Source organism: Xenopus tropicalis, chromosome 1, assembly GCF_000004195.4.
Source record: "Xenopus tropicalis strain Nigerian chromosome 1, UCB_Xtro_10.0, whole genome shotgun sequence".
Taxonomy (NCBI): domain Eukaryota; kingdom Metazoa; phylum Chordata; class Amphibia; order Anura; family Pipidae; genus Xenopus; species Xenopus tropicalis.
In genome coordinates, this window is record NC_030677.2 from 84,514,671 (window position 1) to 84,532,375 (window position 17,705).

At 38.0% G+C, this 17,705-nt stretch overlaps 1 protein-coding gene across 2 annotated transcripts in view; it reads left to right on the forward strand.

The window, feature by feature from the left end:
* Window positions 1–2,275: 2,275 nt before the first annotated feature.
* Window positions 2,276–17,705, forward strand: part of ptpn9l (protein tyrosine phosphatase non-receptor type 9-like) — a 41,946-nt gene continuing 26,516 nt past the window's right edge. Inside the window, exons 1-2 of one of the 2 annotated variants that reach the window (XM_002935463.5) lie at window positions 2,276–2,742; window positions 17,203–17,343. In XM_002935463.5, coding sequence (XP_002935509.1) covers window positions 2,707–2,742; window positions 17,203–17,343 — 177 coding nt within the window. In that variant the 5' untranslated portion in view covers window positions 2,276–2,706. The remainder of the gene's footprint in view (window positions 2,743–17,202; window positions 17,344–17,705) is intronic. The other variant, XM_004910883.4, reaches the window with a different exon arrangement.

Consider the following 17,705-nt stretch of genomic DNA (forward strand, 5'->3'; position numbering starts at 1 on the left):
ATTGCAGTAACACATGTTTTGCTATACACATGTTTATTCCCTTTGTGTGTATTGGAACAGAACAAAAAATGGAGGAAAAAAATCAAATTGGACATAATGTCACACAAAACTCCAAAAAGGGCTGGACAAAATAATTGGCACCCTTTCAAAATTGTGGATAAATAATATTGTTTCAAACATGTGATGCTCCTTTAAACTCACCTGGGGCAAGTAACAGGTGTGGGCAATATAAAAATCACACCTGAAAGCAGATAAAAAGGAGAGAAGTTCACTTAGTCTTTGCATTGTGTGTCTGTGTGCGCCACACTAAGCATGGACAACAGAAAGAGGAGAAGAGAACTGTCCGAGGACTTGAGAACCAAAATTGTGGAAAAATATCAACAATCTCAAGGTTTCCACAGTGCGCAACATTATCAAGAAGTTTGCAACCCATGGCACTGTAGCTAATCTTCCTAGGCGTGGACAGAAGAGAAAAATTGATGAAAGGTTGCAACGCAGGATAGTCCACATGGTGGGTAAGCAGCCCCAAACAAGTCCAAAGAAATTCAAGCTGTCCTGCAGGCTCAGGGAGCATCAGTGTCAGCGCAAACTATCCGTCGGCATTTAAATGAAATGAAACGCTATGGCAAGAGACCCAGGAGGACCCCACTGCTGACACAGAGACATAAAAAAGCAAGACTACAGTTTGCCAAAATGTACTTGAGTAAGCCACAGTCCTTCTGGGAAAACGTCTTGTGGACAGATGAGACCAAGATAGAGCTTTTTGGTAAAGCACATCATTTTACTGTTTAATGAAAACGGAATGAGGCCTACAAAGAAAAGAACACAGTACCTACAGGGAAATATGGCAGAAGTTCAATTATGTTTTGGGGTTGTTTTGCTACCTCTGGCACTGGGTGCCTTGAATGTGTGCAAGGCATCATGAAATCTGAGCAGGACAATGACCCCAAACATACGTCAAAAAGCACCCAGAAATGGATGGCAACAAAGTGCTGGAGAGTTCTGAAGTGGCCAGCAATGAGTCCAGATCTAAATCCCGTTAGACATCTGTGGACAGATCTTAAAATTGCTGTTGGGAAAAGGCACATTTCCAATAAGAGAGACCTAGATCAGTTTGCAAAGGAAGAGTGGCCAAAATTACCGGTGAGAGGTGTAAGAAGCTTATTGATGATTATAAGAAGCGACTGATTTCAATTATTTTTTCCAAAGCGTGTGCAACCAAATATTAAGTTAAGGGTGCCAATAATTTTGTCCAGCCCATTTTTGGAGTTTTGTGTGACATTATGTCCAATTTGCTTTTTTTCCTCCCTTTTTTGTTCTGTTCCAATACACACAAAGGGATTATGAGCCGACTCCACTTTATTCCAAATGGTATCATTAAATAACGTCTTCAAAAAAACCCAAGACCATTTTCGCTTTAATAATAAGAAGTTAGTTAAAGCCTTTCTGAAATAATGTTAAAGATCTTAACAATAGCATACCTTCCTAGTGTTTATTTTTAGAGAACACATATAAGACATCAAATGAACTATGCTCTACTGTACAATTTGTTTTGTGTCCACTCCTCCTATTGCTAATTAGTTATTATTTAGATACATGGTGCAGATGACTGATCTCTATGCTACTTTACAACATGCACCTAAAAGAATTGCCAATCAACATCCAGTTTTGTATGAATGGCTGACCTCAATTAGAAGAACCAATTTGCTTCATACTATGGCAGCCAAAGGCTATAATATTGACAATCTTTAGTAGCTCCACTCTAGTATAGGAAGGCTAGGAAACCTTCCAGTTCACATAAGCAATACATATTAGGGTTGCCACCTTTCTGGAATAAATGTCAGTCGTCCGATTGACATTGGCTTCCTCCTCTATTAATAATTATTGGCAAATAACATTTGTCAGAAGGCAACTCTACCTGTAATAGTGAGGACTGCTGGTCTCTTATGACACTACATCTTTAATCTACATTCTAACACTCTTTTTCACTTAAGGCTACATCTGGAAAATGCATCGAATTGAAAAAAATCAGCAAAACGTCATGTTTCTCTTAGCCTCTATCTACGGTGGCCAGGGAGAGAAAAAAATCTTCAAAAGCGAGATCAAGTGAACACACTGATTTACATTTACCATGATCAAACATACAGCGGCCATGTTGCTTAAGGGCAACTCACTGCCCTTCCCCAGGAACAAAAGTAACAGGGGCCGATGCCTAAAGTAAATCTTATGTACGCGTTCTCGATTCATTCTTTCAGGAGTCTGTATTTAGACTACTCTATGCATTAGCGCGTCGTTTTATTTAACTTTGTCAATTCTTTAGGCTTTTAATCAATATAACCTTTAAAGCTGGAAACAGCAAATTTGTGACACTGCTGTTGCTAAGGCGCCCCGCTAAATTCTGCACTCCATAGCGACATATTAGACCGATAACGAAAACTAATAAATTCTTCTCTGCGCCTCTTAGAACCCTTAGTAAATATGGCCACCTCGGCCCCTCCTTGTGGCTAACTGGGTAGAACGCCGCAAGGAGCGTCACGGCCTCGCTTCCCTGCTGCTCCAGAGGGAGGAGAAGAGTGGACGCGTTGCGGCCGACGTGACGTTGGTTTGGAAGGGCCGGAGAGGCGCAGGGAGTCGGTGTGGTAGCACAACCCGGAGGGGAATAGGAGGAGCCCGGATGTACCGGAGAATCTGGGCCCCGAGAGAAAGATGGCGGAGAACCAGCTAACGGCCCAAGAGGAACGGGTGAGAGAACAATAAGACCGTGTTCAGAGATGCCATCTAGAATTTAGAAAGTGCGCGTGAAAAAAAATCACTCTATATGATCCGTCTCAATTAGTGGCTCCGGTGATGTTCTATTATAATCATCTACTCATAGAAATGCTTGTGGAATCCTTCAGTGCAGTTTCCGTGTGCAATGTTCACGCAAGTGCAGCCAATAAATACATAGCAGGATCAGGCAGTCTGTTGCATTTATTACAGAAGTAATCCCTCGGAGCGACTCTAGTCGTTGTAGTTTATGCAGCAGCTGGATTGCCACAGATTGCAAATCCCTGTGCCTTATTCCTGTGCCATACATTCAGTAGATTCAGTAGAAGTATACAACTACTTGTGTTCATTAGAATATCAGCTATTAATAAGTAGCACATAAAAAAATATTTTTTAGATGTTTAATTTACAGCTCGAGGCAGAGGTGATTACGACGCTTTCTGTGCCAACAGTGCTACAATGTACTTGTAATTTATTATCATTTCTTAAGGGGGTAGTTTACCTTTAAGTTGACTTTTAGTATGTTATAGCGTTTGCTGTTCTTAGTTCAGTTAGTTTTCATCTTATATTCTTTATTTTTTTAATTATTTGCCTTCCTCTTTTGACTTAAATCTTTCAAAGGGGGTGGGGTAAATGACCCTGACAGCCAAGTTCTATTCTCTGAGGATACAATTTTATAGTTTAATTTTTATTACTTCTATTTGGCCCCTTACCATTCATCACCAGACTAATTGAAACCAACATCTGGTTGCTAGTTAGATTTAGCAACCAGGTATCTGCTGATATTCCCAACTGGAGAGCTGCTGAACCAAAAAAATCCCAAATAATTACATTTTACAAAAAAGTTTTACTTCTACAATGGGAATAGATAAAGTGACATACAGCAATACAAATTTGCAGTTATTGTGCAATAGAATAGTACAGGACCTCACAAAATTATTAAATTGTTACATATTTTACTCTATAGGCATGCACTCTTCAGGCAATTAAAACATCTAAACTTTACCTTTTTTTACATGAGTTCATTCAGTAGAATATAGAAATAGTGTATAAATACTGTATGAACTTCCAGATATAAATGTATTTTTACACAAACATACCCGATTCCAGAAATTGAAAGCAAATTATTAGACTTTGCTCATTTTTCAATATCCCTTAGGTCCACTGAGTCACACAATCTTTCCTACCCTTTCAGTTTTAAAGCAATGGATTCTGGAACTTAAAGTCCCTATTTTAATAGTAGTTGGTGCAAAGATTCTTTGGAAGTGGAGAGACTTCAAGTCCCAGAATCCATCACATCACAATAGCGCAAGGCGAGAGAGGGTCAGCGTTACTTGTCATTGTTTGCTTTAAATCTGTGGAAGTCCAGATAGTGGTTATGCTCCTCAAGTTAAAGGGATTCTGTCATGATTTATATGGTATATTTTTATTTTTAAATTACACTGTTTACATAGCGAATAATTCACTCTACCATTTCAAATGTTATTCTTGAACCAACAAATGTGTTTTTTTTAAGTTGTAATATTGGTGTGTAGGCAGCCATCTCCGTGCATAAGTCTGTTAGTCAAAAATGGGGTATTTTTCCCTTTAATTTATGTGCATATGCTATTTGCTAAAATACATTTGCAGTAAGGCTATTGCCACACGGGGCGTATTCTTGTAGCCAATACCTGCCAAAAATGCGAAGCCTCGTGTTTTTTGGCAGATATCGGCTACATGTACCTGCACCTGAGCGTATTCCATTCATTCGGGTCACAAGGCACAATTCATTCGGGCACAAGGTAGGCGCATCTTACAGTAGCGGGGAGAAAAAACGGTTGCCAAGAATACGCCCTGTGTGGCATAAGCACAATGACAATAAATTAGATAATAAATCTCTGTTCTAATTTAGGGCACTGGACACATAATTTGTTTCCTTCAAACCACCAAAAATTACCTTGACATTGGGGATACTTAGAATTACCTCTGCTTAAACATTCAAATTGCATAATAGCTCAAAAATGTTTTTTTTTTTTTTGTCTGCTTTTGCATTTCAGCCAGTCTTAGGTCTGTGCAGCTGCACACAGGCGGAAGCAGTGATTGTCAGTGCAGTTACAGGGAGATGCTGATTAGAGTGGATCCAGTTCTCTCTGCCTGTGACCATGCCCTTAAGAAGCACATCCCCTTTACATTAATTCTTAATGTTAGTACCCTTAATTACAAATATTTTTGAGGGTACAAATATATTATACAAAAGGGGAGATTTATTAAGACACGAACGCTCCGAGCATATTTTTGCCGATTGTTTACGCGCTTGCACGACTTTTTTGTATGCCCGTGCGACTTTTTCATACACTTGTGCGAAAAATTCAGAAAGGTTCTGGCGCTGTTTACAATCGTTCAGTATGAAAATTTTGTGACTTTCGGATCACCAATACGATATTATCATGACTAATACGATTTTTTCCGTAAGCATTTTCGTGATATTTGCGATCTTCAGAAATTATCGTATCCAATCCAAATTTTTTCCATTCGGGATTCGAACTCGTGTGTTAATGAATCGACCCCAAAGGGTATTAGTGTTAAGAATAAATGTAAAGGAGGGGTTTTTGAAAAACGTGCACTGGTAATCTTATCCACTTTGCAAGGTTCAAGCATGGAGTAGCTTCAGCTTCATTATTTGTCCTGTTTAGCTCAAGAAATAACACAAACCATAGTGTTTTATTCATTAAAACAACCCCTTTTAAAGATATCTATTGGTGGCTGTGAGTAATTTTTAAAATGCAGCTTAGAATTCTAATTCAATTTAATGAAAGGGAAACATTAACATCCAGTATGTTATCTTTTCCTTGTTTCTGTCTTAATGATAGGAGTATCTGGGGCGCATAAATGTTTATATAATAAATAATATATACAGGTATAGGACCCATCATCCAGAATGCTCGGGACCAAGGGTATTCCAGATAAGGGTTCTTTCTGTAATTTTGATCTCCATACCTTAAGTTTACTAAAAAATCAATACATTATCAAAACATTATAACCCAATAGGATTATTATGCACCCAATTAGGATTAATTATATCTTAGTTGGGATCAAATACAAGGTACAGTTTAATATATTATATATAAATCATGTTCATCAACTATATGTACTACTTTTCTTTCCAAAATCTTTTTTAGATATAGTTTTAGACTTATAGTATAATCTTGTGTGTATACTCTAAGCATGCTGTCACACACAGCACTAATTAGGAACCCTACAGACCTAATCTGGCTGAAATCTGGAAAACACTTTAAAATGGCCATATGTTTAAACAACTTGAGGTGGGCGATATCAGGCTGATGCTAAACGGTAGGATTACAGTGACAAAAGTGCAGTCCATCGGGGCCAGAACTGCATCAATAAGCCAGTGTTGTCCTCACCCCTACAGGATTTTTTAAACATGTCAGATCAATATCTGGGCTTGATATCCATTGGGCAAGCCCATTGAAGGACCTCATGCATGGGCCAATAAACTGCTCACTTGGTCCAAAAGGACCCAGTCATCAGCGTTTATCAGCCCACACATGGCCACTTTAACATTTGGTGGTCTGGCATAATATTGGGAAAATACCTTATCTAGATCATTTCAGCAGGCGATAAAGCACCCTATCATTGCCCTAACAATATTTCATTTTGTTGTTAAATATAGTAATTTCCTAATTTATGTCCCCTACAGCAGTGCTGTCCAACTGGCGGCCCGCAACCCCCCTCTGTGTGGCCCCCCACCTGTCTGGCTGCTTTGATGGCTTACCTTTGTGTAAGCTTTAAATGGTATCAGTACTGGCCCCCTGCATGGTAAACCCCCTGTATTGTTTAAAAATGTAATTCACTGTGTTGTTCACACCTTTTAATTCCTGCATTATTCACCCCCTGCAGTGTTCACACCTTATGCTCAGGCTGTAATCACCCACATTGTTCACCTGTTCACACCTCAAACAGACTGTAGGAGCAGTAGAAACCCACAAATAAACCCTGCACACTATAAAAAGAACATATACTGTGGTGGTACTGTATTTTAATATAAAGGGCACCTTTTTCACTCTGTTTAGATTGCAAGGGTATTTATATGTGAGATGATACACCGTTGTTTTATCCTTGATAAAGGTCCTAATGAGGACCGAAACGTTGGTTTTTAAACAATGAGTTTTCAATAAAAAAAATTTTTGAATTTTAAGGGTGTGCCGGCCATGGATTATTTCATGCTATATATATATATATATATATATATATATATATATATATATATATATATATATATATATATATATATATATATATATATATATATATATATATATATATATATATATATATATAATATATTCATGCAGCTTAGTTAGCATCAAGTACAAGGTAGTGTTTAATTACAAAATAAAAGGAAATCATTTTTAAAATTGGTAGAAGGCCTTCCTGTAATTCTAAGCTATAATATTATTGTAATGACCCTGTTTTATTGTTCTGCAGTACAGTACTGTGTACATATGTAACACTATATACATAAGTGTACATACATGTGTTACCAGATAAGGGATCACATATCTGAGATCATGTGGGTTGCAATAAAATATTTCATTTTTATACTTGAGTCTCTAGAAGACATATCAGTATGCTGTTGTCATCTGGTTCACAAAATTAAACATACATACCTGCAGTATTTGGTCTTTAGTACCAGAATCCTAGTGGGTGACGATAAGGTGTATTGTGATCTTGAGCAGGTGACCGTCGCTGGTGGAAAGGCCATCGCGTGGCATTAGTATTCCTTCTGCAGGCAACTTCATGCAACGTAGGAAAACAGAAGTGATGCGAAGGGCTTTCCACTGGTGACTCCTATTGTTGCTGGTGGAAAGCCATTTCGGAGCAGTTAGTTGCCCGCGATAGCAGAGATCTATCACGGGCAACTGAACCGCTCTGTAGGTCCTTAGCCTAGATCTCATCACTGCAATGTTGTTCTTAAACAGTTTTTTTAGATTACCCTCCTAGGTACTAACCCTTTTTAGGTTTCTTAAAGGAGAAGGCAAAGTGCCAAAATGTTAGGCACCCCCAAGTGACTTAAATCGCCTACCTTGTTCCCCGGGCTGGTGTCCCTGTTCGGAGAGAACAGCCCCAGCCTGGGGTAGCTGCAGCACTTCCTCCTTCCTGATTCGCTCACGCGCATGCGCAGTAGAGTGAAAAGCTGAACTTTAACAGAAAAGTCGGCTTTTCACTCTACTGCGCATGGGCCGGCCACTGGCATTTTCCGGAAAAGGAAGCAGAAAGCACTTGCTACAGGTAACCCGGGCTGGTGCTGTTCTCTCTCAACAGGGGCACCAGCCCGGGGTACAAGGTAGGCGATTAAAATCACTTGGGGATGCCTAACATTTTGGCACCCCCAAGTTACTTTGCCTTTCGTTCTCCTTTAAAACAAATTTGAGAAATAGCTGTTTATTTAAACAGAATGCTATAATTTCAGGTCAATGTAACCATATTACATTTCTATTACAGATTTAACACAAAGGGCATGGCATGGGCAAGTTTTATTTGCAAGGCCAGAAGTATTACATGTCAAAATTAGAATGCTGTGTTCACATTTTGCTGTATGTTTTTTTGGTACCCTGGTAAAATATAGTACAAGATAGGGATCTATTATCCAAAATTATCATAATTTGTGAAACTGTGAAAATATTTGTGAAACAGCTAAAAATTGGCAATTTTTTTTGGCATGTGCATCAAATTTTTTTTACGCATGCATCACTATCCACAATTGTTCTTAGCTTTTCGGTTAAAGGTTCTTGCATAATTTGTATCACTGTCCTTAGCTATAGTAGAAAACAAGTAGAACTAAAAATAGGATTGTTAAGCTACCATCAAGGACTAGCTAATGTCTTATTACAGAAAATAAGGAAATCATGTTAAAGACTTATTTGCTTGAAATGGACTTTTATGGAAGACAGCCTTCCTCTTGTTTCTTAGCTTTCTGGATAATTGGTTTCCAGGTGATAGATAGCTATCATACATTTAATGTGTCTTTGTACCTAAAAGCATTTGGGAGATTAACCCCCCATATGTAATAAAAATCACTAAAGTTGGCCATACACTGGCAGATATAATCTGCTGGTTCGAGTCCTTTAGACTGATTTTGGCCTGGTCTCAATGGGGCAGGTTTGATCTTCTCGTCTGGTCGGGGACCACATTGGCTCATTGATGCGGTCCTTGATCAAACAGCGCCTTTGCCCGTTGTTAGCCAGATATCGTCCACCTTAGGTGTGCATACCAGGAGAAAATCAGCTCACTTGGCGAGCTCACAAGACGAGCGTATCTTAATGTGTGTGGCCAGCTTAAGCAGTAACCCATAGCAACCAATAAGATGTTTGCTTTTAAACAGGTGACTAGTAAATGCTACCTGCTGATTAGTTGCTATGGGTTACTGCTCCTTGGCAAAATTGGTGTCTATTTTTTTTTTTATTACAAAACCCCAGTAGTGCATATGTGCTTTGATATATAAAATTTATTTAAAAACATACACACAAAAGATTAACTATGCATTACAAATATTTTACCATGTGTTGTGGCTGTGCATTATCAAGTATGCTTATTTCTGCTGGAGTGCTTTAAATATCATTCTTTGCCGTCCTGGGGTTTTTTGCTCTATCCAAGTATGGAATTATTTTCATTAAAGTTTACATTTTTGGTATTGGTCTATGCACCTATGTACCTATGCAGCACATGTTTTGGAACCACATATATGTGCTTGAATGGTGGACCTGATTACAATGAATTTGTTACACAATAATAGGAAGTGAGGAGGTAGGGAAAGTTTGAGGAGTGCAGTGATATCTAGGAAGTGTAGAATGGTAAGTGAAAGTAACTGCCTGCCCCAACTCTGTCTGATGCTTAGAGGCAGGGAGGGCAATATATGATTGACAGCTGTGTTTGTGTTATAGGATATATGCAAACAGAAAACATAAACAAGTAAACAAGTTTACACAGAACAGAACACAACCCATTTTTTTGCTAAGCATGTGCAGTATATATTGTTTTTAGGCAGAAAGAAACACTCAGTAATAGTTTTAATCTACTTATTGCTGTCTTGCAGATGTGTACCAAGTGTTTAATACATTCTTGTTTAGCTTACAGCAATTAACTACACAATACATGCAACAAATCCTGCCCTTGTATAGAGAAATTATTCTATTTTTAGCCGATAAGGTATTAATTTGGTCTATTACAGCATGTGTCATAAGTATACCACCAAAAATTATGGATGACAACAGGAAATCAAAAGGCTGTAACTGCCAGGTGACACCTGAAACTCAGAAGTGAGAATTATGCGGGTACTGTGATAGGATTACCATGGTATCATGCAACTCATAGAAACAGGTTTATTTGTGAGAGATACATGAATAGATTTGTGATTACTGAGGTACAGATGTTAGAACAGCATTTTATGGAGCAAACAGGTGGTGTTGAAGGCCCCCACCTGTGTTTAAGATTGGTTTCTCCACTTTAATATGGTTAGTCTCTTTTACACCTCGTTCAAACTAGTGGTCTTCTGTGTCCATTGTCTTTTAGGTGTAGAAAGAAAGCCGAGTCTTGCCATGTAGATTTCGCCCTTCTATACTGAGCAATTTACTTGGTGAGCAGTTGCTTCCTCTCCCCAGTGTATAGTCTGTGCACTCCTCGCTACACTTGACTGTGTATACACATTGCTTTGTTTTTCTTTTGGTAATCTTGTGGGTGTACCAGTTTGTGTGTCGGTGTGTTGCTAGGTTTGAAAAACACAGTGATGTGGTGTTTGTTCAAAATCCTCCTGAGTTTCTCTGACACTCCAGCTACATATAGGATTGAGTATATTGTGCCTACTTTGTCTCAGGGTCGTTATTTCTTTTGCTGTTTTGACAAAGGTCCAGTCTGGCAGACTATCAACACCATCTACGCTTTAAAGAATAAGTAAACCTTTTTTTTTTCTATGAGTAAAATTACTCTAAACAACCCCCATAATAACTTTCCTTTGTCCCAGCATTCTCTCTGACTTGTTTTCTCAGTCAGAAGGTATTCTTTATCGTTGCTTCCTTGTGCAGAGTGAAGCTCCACTCCCACTTCCTGTTCAGGGGTCTCATAAAAAAAAAAGCTAATGCACAGACTGGCTCCTGCTGCCTCCAGGCATGCGCAGAAGGCTCTCCACTGAACAGGAAGTGGGGGGCGGGGCTTCACTCTGCACAAGGAAGCAACCAAAAAGAATACCTTCTGACTGATTAAAACTGACTGAAAGAATAAAGGGTTCACATTCTGTATGTTGTTACACAACATGTTTCAGGCCTTGTGTGCTCTTTCTCTAGGGTAATAGTCTGCATTAAAGCTTTTTTCACAACCGTTAATTCTGACTAATGAGTGCTGTCCTCAATCCACATGCAGATTGCAGCTTTTGACAAAACCCTGGCATCATGAGTAACAAGGTGTAAAGCATGGATTAAAGTATGCCAAACATGGGGCTTTGTTCTCCTTGTTGGGTGATTTTTGCTTGCTGGGCTGCTTAAAGCAGAACTATACCCCTCTGTGTAGAAAAGCTCCACACAACTGCCCTCTATCAGCCTTCTCCCTGCACAGCCCATTTTCATAAAGTGCCCCTATTTGAACAATTATTCATATTGCAGACGCCATTTTCACTCATTTCGGATCCTCTTTGTGTCTCTTCGCCGACATGGAGCCTGCAGGAGAATATACAGTTGGAGCTAATGCAGGATCAGCTTTAGCTGCGCCTATACCTGAAGGCTCCATGTCGCCGAAGAGGATCGGAAGTGTGTAAAGACGGCACCTGCCACCGGCGTGCTGCATTTTTATTTCAGTTCACATAGGGGCACTTTTCTATGAAATAGACTGTGCAGGGTTGGAGAGGTGTGGGGGCTAATGGAGAGCAGTTGAGTGGGGCTTTTCTACCTAGGGCAGCATCAGTGCAATGATTATCATTCTCTCTCTTGATTTCAGTCAGTTTCAAATCTGTAAGTGTAACAGGAAGACTCTGTAAAAGACAGACTGTTGTCTATTCACTGGGTAATATAAACTAACATATTTAAGTAAGTGCTGTTGGTTTGTGTATGAGCACAGTGAGTCATGTGAGCCAGGGGACAGCTCGTAGTACTTAAGATTTTTGTGAAAATGTGTAATTTTCAGGGTTATAATTTGTATAGTTGTATGGTAAACACATTGATAGCACTAATTAGGAGTACAAAGCACCATACTTATTAAAAAGAAATACACAGCACAAAGTAAGGATGAAAAAATGAAAGATTAGATTGAAAACATAGCCAAAAAATTATGGTTATGTAAGATCTGCATTATGTGCTCTTAGAAGACCATGTTCGTTCAAATATTTATTTGACTTAAATAATAGGAACTCTACCCAAATAAGAAATATCATTTTATCTACTGTACAAAAATATAATTTTAAGCACATTTAATAAGCAAGGCTTATAAATTAATAAATAAGTGTTGGCTGTCCCTTGCTATTTTCTCTAATGCATGTCATGACTATAGAACCATTGAAATAATGTAACACAAGTTGCCTTAATATATTCTTGTAAGTACTGCATCTTTGTATACTTTAAACATTTTGCTTCAGATTCTCTCCTGATATATATGTACCAAAGGCAAAAACCAGAACTCAAAGTTTGAAGAGAAAAAAAAAAGTATTGTGAAATTGACTTTTCAGTCTAAACCATGGCCCTTCATCAAGAAAAAAAAAATTATCCTGGCATATCCTCATTAATTTTAAAATAACTAATAGGGATGTTAAAAAAAATTGAAGTGTTAGAATTAACTATAGCTGAAAACCTTATGATATATTCAGCAGAACCAAATGTTACATTATGTTCTACATTAACTTCCCTGGCTATGTAATTGATATAAAAATATAATATAATGAAAGTGCACAGTTTATACAGGTATGGGATCTGTTACCTAACATGCCTTGGACCTGGGATTTTTGCAGGTAAAGGGATTTTTCCGTAGTTTGGATCTCCATATTTTCAGTCTACAAAAAAAAGAATTTAAAGAATAAATAAACCCAATAGGAGTCTTTTGCCTCCATTAAGGTTAATTATATCTAGCTGGGATCAAGTACAAGGTACTGCTTTATTATTACAGAGAAAAAGTAATTATCTTTTATAAATAATTGAATTACTTGATTATAATAGAGAATGGGAAATGGCCTTCCTCTAATTTGGAGCTTTCTGGATAACAGGTTTCCACTTAATGGATCACATACCAATACAAGAAAAAATTTTCTTTTCAGATGTGAAATTAAAATGTTTGAGACTTTACAAGTATGTCTTGCTGTTAAGATTATCCATTATAACCTATTATCCAGAATGATCAGGGCCTAGGTTTATTTGGATAAGCTCCTGTCAAGTACCATTCTTTAGGGCTACTAAAAACATCAATATGTATTTATACTATTTTATTCAAGAGAAAGCATATCAGTCCTCAAAGGAGATGTAAAGTCCAAAAATAAAATCCCATTATCAGGTCCACTGCTGAAAAAGAAACCTATCTTTAATGTACTTTTTAAAAGTTTGTATTTTATAAAAAAAATAAAAAAAACATGATTTTCTGCACTTCAATTACCACTTCTCTCCACTTATAGGGACTATGCCTGCAGAAATCATTTTATAGCTGGTGGCTATGATCAGTGCTGCATTGAGTTCTTAAGAGCAGAAAAGCAGTGTTGTCAGGTTAATTTAAGGTTTGCCTTAGTGAGAAACAAAGGCAAATGTCATAAGGTTTTCTGCAGGCTGTAGTCTTTGTAAATATTTCCGAATTATGTGAAACCATGAACTTTTTCTTACATTAATTAAACAACCTGAGCATGGAAGATAATGTGCTACAGTTCTGTGCTGGCTACTTTTAGTATTGATATCCCATAAAGTTCTCCCATCACCATTAATAACTGGAATGCTTTTTATTGACAACTTTCATTTGCCTATATTAAATTGTTTCAGCTAACTCTCTAAGGAGCAATAGATCCAAAGCTGAATCTTTTGTTCCTGATAAATCTCAGTCCTTTCGTGGCTTTGTTTGAATACTCTCATACCGAAGATTTTGCGCCCAAATTTAGTTTCCTTTTAATATATCATCCTTTTTAATATGGTCCCAAAGTGGTAAATGTCTGTTAAGGGCAAAAATACACTCTGTGATTGGTAGTCACAAGTTTTTATAAAGTTGCGGTGAATAATTCTCACAGCGGATCCAGGAGGGCGATTAGTTGCCACGACATATTTTAACCTATGGTGGGACTTTTTGAAAGTTGTGGTGGCTAATTGCAGTGTGTCTTTGCTCTTATTTGTTACATCAATTATATTTTAATTTTATATAATCTGAAGGGATTCATTGCCAATGTGCTAATGACTATGTAGCTGCTCAGTTTCTAGGTGACTAATATATAATATATGTAGGAGTTACTCTTCTGTTAAATGCTTTTGCAACATTTTTGGGCTTTATAACCTAATAATTTATAGTAGCTTGTTTAAAGCAATTTTTCTGTGCACAACCATGTTTTATGCCTAGAGTTCTTAGGGTTACCCTGGCATTCAATCAGGACAAAAGTGGGAAAAGGGGGACTATATCCCCATATACTGAATCAAAATTTAGTAAAAAGGATTAAATCCTAGAACACGCTGTGCTCTAAGCAGGTAGAGACAACACGTACCAATTAAACATTGAGGTTCAGGTGTAAAAACCCCGAACCTATCACTGATATGGCACAGCGGAAACTCAGTCAAATCAACCATAAGTCAAATTGCTCACCGGTATAGTAAGTTGGTCCGGGTGCTCGGGGCCCCGAACCCGCAGCCAAGGGAACACCAAGCGCTCCGGACTCAAAGGGTCTTTAAAAGCAGGTCCTTTATTAGTTCATTTAAAAAGCTGAACGCCTAACGCGTTTCGTGTGCGTGCGCACTTACTCATAGGCGAATTACCCTGGCATTCACTGGTATGCTAATTTATTGCTGAATATGCTTTTGACTTTATCAGCATGTAGCTTCACACCCTCCATGATGACAGCAGCAGGTTGTTTCAGATAACAGACAGGACTTGCAAATTTTGGCTTGTATGGTATGGGTTAAAGGAGAAGAAAAAGGCTAAATCACTGGGGAGTGCCAAATATTAGGGACGCCCCAGTGATTGTAATCGCTTACCCGATACCCCTGGCCAGTGATCCTGTTAGGAGAAAACGACGCCGGGCCGGAGTATATGCGGGGAAGCATTACACTTCCTTCTGTATTCTTTCTTCCTGGGGCCAACACGTGCACACGTGCACAGTTGAGTGGAAAAGCCATCTTTTTTTTTTTTTTTTTATTAAAGTTGGCTTTTCACTGTACTGCCCATGCGTAAATAAGGAACGCTCACCCACATATACCAGCCGCTGCAGTTTTCTCTTCGGCCATGCATTTTTGGTAATGATGGGTGGGGGAAACCCATGCATCACTCGTTAGTTTTGATCATTGAGTCCTCATTTTTTTCTTAATGTATGTTGCTACAATGGCCCAGTATTTCATGATTTTATAGTCATGGATTTGTAACCCAGACAGGAACTGTGGGGGTAGTTTCCTTTCTAGCAGAAGCAGTCAAAGCACCTTTTTCAGAAAATAGATTCCTGGAATTAATGATTAATCATATTGGCTAATGCATGATTAATTCCTTTTAGGTGAGTGTCTCATCCGGTACACATCTGTCTTTGTCTTAGATTAGTTTTATATAAACCTGCAAAGCTAGGATTGCTGCAATAAATTGTATGGTAAGAGAGAAAGTTGTGCGTACCATTTTTTAATTATAAAGCAAAGGTGCAGTTTGACAGTAAAATCTCATATTTAAAACATACTCTTAAAGGTATACTGTAATTTTTGTGGTATACTTTTCATTTATAAATTACACTGTTAATATAGGTAATAATTCACAATGCACTGATATGGCTGGCTACACACCAATATTACAACTTTGTTGGTTCAAGAATAAAATTTTAAACTGTAGACCATTTCAGTTTTTATTCTTGAACCAACAAAGTTGTAGCCAGCCATCTCAATGCATTGTGCCTAAATGTGAGCTTTCAGAAAGAACCAGCACTACTGCTTTCAGGGAACCTATTGTTTCTCCTACTCCCATGTAACTGGAGGAGTCGCAAGCCGGACTTTGATTTTTTTTACTATTAAGTGCTATTTAGATATCTACTGGGAGCTGCTATCTTGCTACCTTCCCATTGTTCTGCTGATCAGCTGCTGGGAGGGGGGCGATATCTCTCTAACTTGCAGCTCAGCAGTAAACGGTGACTGAAGTTTATCAGAGCACATGGCTGTGGCACCCTGGGGAATGAAGACTATGGCTAGCCCCATTTGAAATTTCAAAACTAAGTATAAAAACTTTTGTTTTTGGAAAAAATGGATTTTAATGTAGGATTCTGCTTTAGAAGCTCTATTAACTGATGCATTTTGAAAAATACATATTTTCCCATGACAGTGTTCCTTTAACAAACCACTAGTAGTAATATAAGAACAAAGATTGTATATATACATAATAGAGTATAATCAAGTATGGATAAACAATACATGTTTTCGTTAAAGGGGTTAGCTTTTTAGGAGCCATTTTCAAAGGCTGCATAGAAAAGTGCAGGCTGAAAAAAAGACCCATGCTGATATTAGCTTCATCCTTTGCCTGCATCCGGAACTATTTTGTAAGCCTGTGTGCAGGCACACGCGGGGTTATCGGCGCTCAAACACTAGAGTTTGCATATGGGAGAAGATATTACACATGTGTGCCTGCACCTGAAATACACTGGTTCTGGGTACAGGCAAAGAAGAAAGCTAATATATGCTGTTGCTGCAGGCTGAGATCAGCCCATGTGGCATTAGCCTTAGGCAGCAAAACTCGGTTATCTAAGTATCAGGAAGAAGCACATTTAGAAAACCTTTAAAGAATAATAATAATCTTTTTCTTTTTTTTTGAGCCTTTATTTTCTTAACAATCTGAAATTTAAACCCCACAACTCAATACAGAGGAAGTAAACATGTCTGCATGATGAAACGTAATGTTGTTTTGCATATTAAGTCTCCAGTAATATTATTTTTATTAATTCTTAAAAAAAAAAATGGAATTGGTCAACCATTTCCTTTCCTTCCTGGTAGTTATTTTGTTTTGCTGTTGAGTGCAGGAATTCTAATCTCCCCACATAATTGGTCTATTAAATTTCATTGCTACAGTATGGATATGTTTCATGTGCATTTTAATACTGATTATTTTTGGCATGCATTCATTTCACATTATAATTAAAGCCATTTTACTTATTTAAAGTGTAGTTTAAAAGTCCATATTATGCTTAGTAAAAGTCTAATGGTTTGTGTGCTGTAGCTTTGATAAGATTACATATATTTACTAATTGTTGTTTATTGACAGGCTATCGAAGAATTTCTGGCTGAGTTGAAAAACCGAGAACAACCACAGTTGGTTTCAGTGCCTCCTAACACTGCTCTGAAGTTTTTAATGGCTCGGAAGTTTGATGTTACTAGAGCAATTGATTTATTTCAAGCCTACAGAGTAAGTACCGTACTCGAGTATAAGCCGATCGAATATAAGCCGAGGTACCTACTTTTACCTAAGAAAACTGGAAAAACTTGTTGACTCGAGTATAAGCCTAGGGTGGGAAATGCAGCCGCTACTGCTAAGTTTCAATAATCAAATAAATAACAGATAAATAAAAGATAACTTTAGGGAAAGAAAAGTGCTACAGCAGCAGACAAAAGCAAGTTTGGAAAGGCTAAGGAAGCTGCCATACTAATTATCAAATACTTGACACAGTTCACGTGAGGGGTTGTCCTCAGTGGTCCCACCACAGTACTACAATAGTAGTTACTAGACCTTTTTGACATTAGAACTAAAAGCAGTTCTAATGTGTAGCA